This window comes from Chrysochloris asiatica, unplaced genomic scaffold, assembly GCF_000296735.1.
Source record: "Chrysochloris asiatica unplaced genomic scaffold, ChrAsi1.0 scaffold00097, whole genome shotgun sequence".
NCBI lineage: Eukaryota > Metazoa > Chordata > Mammalia > Afrosoricida > Chrysochloridae > Chrysochloris > Chrysochloris asiatica.
In genome coordinates, this window is record NW_006408615.1 from 7,860,877 (window position 1) to 7,866,396 (window position 5,520).

The following is a 5,520-nucleotide window of genomic DNA, read 5'->3' on the forward strand; positions in this document are numbered from 1 at the left end:
TAAGGTTCCCAGTGATTAAATATTCAGAAGTTGTTCGTGTCCTCTGCTCCCTAGTCTGTTTTGCTCTGGAAGCTCATCTGAAACCTGTCCACCGTGGGTGACCCTTATGGTTCTTTAAAATCCCCATGGCATAGCTTCCAGAATCACATGCAAGCCACCACACTATGACAAACTGACAGATGAGTGGTGGTCTGCATTTAGTAGTCCAGTGCTTATCCTACGACACTACACCTCACCAGGGCTCCTTAGAAGCTGATGAATCTTTCCTTCATGCCCAGTGGGTGCTGGCTGCCTAACCTCCATTGCTTCTGAGTCTCCCAATGACCTTATTAGTCACTTTCCCAGCTGGAAGGGAGAAGCCGAGCTTCAGAAAGAGCAGGCCGCCTGATCTTGCCGGATCTGGAGGTTCCCCGTGAGAAGCAGCCCTCAAAGGCTGCCAAGGCTGTGAGTTGGGGAGAAGGGAAGCACATGAGGGACGGAGGCCCAGTGTAGCCATTGTAAGTGGGAGGCACTGGGCGTGGGGTGGGGGGCTCCATGTGGAGCTAGTGAGGCCCTGGTGTGACACTGTAGGATAAGCACTAGACTGCTAACCTCAGGGTCTGCATTTCAGACCTATCAGCCGCTCTTCAGAAACCCCCTACAGGGTCACTGTGAGCCAGGACCCACTGGAGGACATTTCCCAACAGCCGCAGCAGATTTAGAATAAGCTGGCCCCATGAAAGGCGGGGCCAGAGCTGATAGGAGCTCGGCCTGACCTCTGCCTGGGCCTCCGGGGAGGCTGGTTCCCAGAGGGCAGGTGGGGGAGGTAGCATCAGATTTGCCTTTGGCACCCCTGGATGGACAGGGACTGCCAATACCCACCACACCCCTCCCAGGAGAAGGCCTGGGTTAGCTGTACCCTGAGGGGTGCGCGCGTGGTGTCAGCCTCTCAGAACAGCTGTGGTCCTGCCTTCTGGGGCAGTTCCCCCACAACCCACCGCATTGTGTTTCTCAGGGGCTCCTTTGGGGACCACAGGTGGGTGGTTTAGAATTTTCACCCACGGTGCTTTTGAAATGGGTCTTTAGTCTGATTTAGATTTACACCAAAGACTATGTGTACCCACATTTGGAAACACACTCCCTTTTGTAATCAGAAGTATGATTTGTATCTGTTGAGAGCATACAGTGCGGAGTGGTGACTGAGTCACTGATTGCTCCTTGTACCATCCAGTGACACTGCTGGTATGCCTCCCTCTGCTCAGCTGGTGTCACCCTCCCTTGTGAACAGAGCACCCCACACAGTGGTGGGGTTTGAGCCGGTTGTTGCTGCCACCGTATCACTCCATCGGGTTGAGGCTCTAGCCTGCGTCACTGACGGTCTACTTTCCCAAGCATAATGTCTGTTTTCAGGGACCATTTGTCCCTCCTGATAACATGTTCAAAGTAAGAGATGAAATCTCCCCATCCTCGCTTCTAAGGATCATCTGGCTGTACTTCTTCCATGACACATGTGTTTGTGCTGGCAGTCCGTGGTACTTTCAGTAATCTTCACCAATAATAATTCATATTCCCTGATTCTTCTAAGGTCTTTCTTATTCATTGTCCAACATTCATGTGCATCTGAGGCCATGACTCTGCACCATCCTCACAGTCGTTTGGCCTTTTGAATCCTTCAGTATTGCAACCCGAGGCTTGGATTTTTTTCTTCACTTCTTTCAGCTTGAGAAATAAATGGTGAGCAGATCCTTGTCTTGCGGTGTTCTAACTCCAGGTCTTTGCACATTTTGCTATAATGCTTTGTCCTCTTGAGCTGCCCATTGAAATAGTCTGTCAGCTCTTTTTCGTCCTCATTTTTTCCAGTTGCTGTAGCTTCTCTACACTCAGGAGCAAGTTTCAGAGTTTCTTTTAACAGTCACTTTGGTCTTTTTTTTTTTTTTTCTGTCTTTTTAATGACCTTTTGCTCTCTTTCTGTATGATGTTCTTGATGTCATTCCCACAACTCTTCTGGTCTTTGGTCATTAGTGTGTAATGCATCAGATCTGCTTTTGAGATGGTCTCGAAATGGAGGTGGGACATACTCAGTCATATTTGGGCTGTCATGGACATGTTTTAATTTTCTTCAGCTTCAGCCTGAACTTGTAATTGATGGTCTGTTCCACGTCATCCCTGGCCTTTAATTAACCCGTGACATGGAGCTTTTCCACCATCTCTTCCCACACATGTTTTCACTTGACCCCTGTGTGTTCCATTTAGTGAGATCCATGTGGATACTTGCCTGTTGTTTGTTGGTTGGTTTTGTTTTTTATATTTGTCTTTTATGTTGTTGAAGAAGTATTTGCAATGAATAAGTCACTTGTCTTGCAAATTTCTGTCTTGTAATTTTCAGCATCATTTCCATTATCAAGGTCGTATTTTCCAACTTTGGATCCTTCCTCTTTGTTTCCAACTTTTGTATCACCAGTAGTTATCATTGCAACCTGATTGCAGGTTTGATCAATATCAGACTGAAGAAATCAGTAGAATTCTTCAGTTTAATCATGGGTCTTAGTGGTTGGTGCAGATATTTGATTGATAGGATATCAACTAGTCTTCCCTGTAGGCCTGTGTATATTATCCTGTCAATGACAGCATCGTAGCTCAAGGCAGATTTTAAAATATCCTTTTTGATGATGAATGGGACACCATTCCTCTTCAATTTGTCGTTCCTACATAGTAACCATATGATTGTCAGGTTCAGCATGGCCAATTCCAGTCCATTTGGGCTCTGCAATGCCTAAGATATCAATCTTTATGCATTCCATTTAATTTTTGAAAACTTCAGATTTCCCTGAATTCAGACCTTCTGAGTTTTGATTATCACTGGATGTTTGTACCTGTTTTTTTCCATCTTGAGTTGGGGCACATCAGTAAATGAAGGTTGCAAACGTTTAGCTCCATCTATATCTTTAAAGGAGCTTTGCTAGCATAGTGGTTACAAATCAGGCTGCAAACCTCAGGGTCAGCAGTTCGAAACTACCAGCTGTTCTGAGGGAGAAAGACGAGGCTTTCTGTTCCCGTAAAGATTTACAGCCTCAGAAACCCTGTACAGTATCGCTATGAACCGACTCCACGGCACGTAACAACAACATGTCATTGAGGTCAGCTGTCTCTCTTTTGAAGAACAGCTCTTCCCCAGTCATACTCTGAGTGCCTTCCAGCCTGTGGGGTCCATCTCCCGGCACTGTATCTGACAGGGTTCTACTGCTGTTCAGAAGGGTTTCAGTGAGTAACCATTGAGAAGTGGACCACTTCTCCTTCGTCCTAGTCTGTCCCAGTCTGGAAGCTCCACTGAACCCTGTCCACCCACCATGGTGACCCTGCAGGTATTTGAATACCAGTGGCATCGTGTCCAGCATCTCAGCAACACAAGCACCACTGTAGACAAAGTGACAGACAAGTGGTGACCCCCTAGGCGTAGACCTTTAGAAGGACCTAATGCTTAAGGCAAGGAGCTCTGGTAGCATGGTGGTTATGAGTCAGGCGACTCACCTCAAGGTCAGCAGTTCGAAACTACCAGCTGTCTGCGGGAGAAAGATGAGGCTTTCTGCTCCCGTAAAGATTTACAGCCTTGGAAACCCTCCACAGGGTCGCTATGGGTCGGAACCGACTCCACGGCTCATCACGACCAGCACCAGTGCTCAAGGTAGATCTTTTTGTCCGTTCAGCTGAGCTTTTGCGTGGTTTAAACAGGCTGTGTGGGCATGTTTGTGGTGTGGGGCTTAGCGAGGCGCTCAGGGTGGTAGCCTCGGCACTTCATTCATCCTCCCTGGCTATAGACTCCATTCTGTGTAAGAACATATATGGCAGCTGTCCATCCTCCATGTCCAGTGTGGCTTCTGGAGGAGATTATGAGACAGTATTAGGATAAAAGGCACATGGGGACCTCAGAAGAAAGTACCCACAAACCCACTCAGATTCAGAGCTGCCTGCCAGGGCCCAGCACGATCCAAAACCTCATTCTTGTGCTGGTACACATGCCGCCCTATAAAAACCCCACTGGCCTTCGGGCCTAAAAGAATCTCTTCCCTCCCACTGAGTCTTTGTACCTGCTAGGCCTGCTTAGCAGCATCCCTGCCAACACCCCAAGTCCCCCAAACCCACTAACGCCTCTGGCCAGCCCCACACTCCCTCAGCTTGCCTGCCTATGAGTTCAGGCCTGAGCTCTCAAGGTCGGCCTGGTGTTTGGAGCAGGTCCCTCATGTGTCTCTAAGACCATCTCCTGAAGAGTCCCAGGTACCGCAGAGGTATGGGGACAGAACGTAACCAACAACAGTAGTAGATTTCTCTCATCTTTCTCCCTGAGAGCCGACAGAGTGTCTACCCTGCCCATCACTGAAAGTCAAGTCTGCAGACGCTGACCCGGGTTCCACCAGGACATATGTCCTACCCATCACTAAAGGTCAGGTTCGTAGGTGTTCGCCTCAGTCCCACTGGCTCAGGTCCCACCAGAACGTGTACTCTGCCCATCATTAAAGGTTTTCACCATCTGCCGCCATGCTGGCTCCCCCCTTCACACACACACCCCCACCTGACCTTGTCACTATGGGCATCACCCGGTGGCCCTCCCATTTCTGTGCCTTTTAAGGTCCAGACTTCTTAAGGTGACATTGGAAGCCCTGTGGATACCACTTCTCGCCACCATTGGCTGGAGCCCAGGGCTCAGAGCCCTGTTCCTGCCGTTTCTCGCTGCTTGGGGCAGAATAACCAGCCCAGCAGGTACGCACAGACACGGCTCTCTTCTTTCACCTGCTCCCCGCAACCAGTCCTCCAAGACTTGGCCCAGGGCTCTGGGATGGAGCTCACCTGTGTCCTCAAGCATTCATTAGATCGTATCAAGAGCACTGGGTTCTTCATCGAGTCTCGTTAGGGTACAAGCTCTCAGTTTTGCCAAGGGCTGGACTGATGAACAGACAGATGAACGGGTGTACAGGCAGCCCAGCCCCCTACTCCTTCACGGCCGGTCCCTGCTCCAACTGGGTGGGTCCCACAGTGCACACCGTGTCTATCAGAGCCTGCCTCCGCAAGAGAAACTGTCAGATTGCAAAGAACACTGCGCAGCCAGCTGGCCAGGTGTCCCCTAAGCAGCCTCATTGGGGTCATTGGTGTGCTGAACGCACCCCAGAAAGCAGTTCCCTGGGAGACTGAAGCCAAGCCCAGGGTCTCCCCTCCTGCCCTGGTATGTGGCTGCTTCCGTCTTGTGACTGACTCAGTCCCGTAGCTGGGTGGTTCACCTATCGCCTCGTCTCCACAGTCGGTTATGGCTCCTGGTTTGAACACGTGCAGGAATTCTGGGAACACCGCATGGACTCAAATGTACTTTTCCTCAAGTACGAAGACATGCATCGGGTGAGTTGCTGGACACTATGTCTGCAGGGACCCGGCATTGCCCAAGCGGCTCCTCCCGAGGGTGGGCCGGGTGCGTCCCCCAGAGACGGCGAGTAGATGTAGCTACAGGTGCCCTGCATGGCCACCACAAGACCACAGTCGTGGGGGACATGAGCT

General features: G+C 50.2%; 1 protein-coding gene across 1 annotated transcript in view; it reads left to right on the forward strand.

The window, feature by feature from the left end:
- The window catches only part of SULT4A1 (sulfotransferase family 4A, member 1), a 31,963-nt gene that overhangs the window by 22,492 nt on the left and 3,951 nt on the right, over nucleotides 1–5,520 (forward strand). Inside the window, exon 5 of the mRNA XM_006866843.1 lies at nucleotides 5,270–5,364. Coding sequence (XP_006866905.1) covers nucleotides 5,270–5,364 — 95 coding nt within the window. The remainder of the gene's footprint in view (nucleotides 1–5,269; nucleotides 5,365–5,520) is intronic.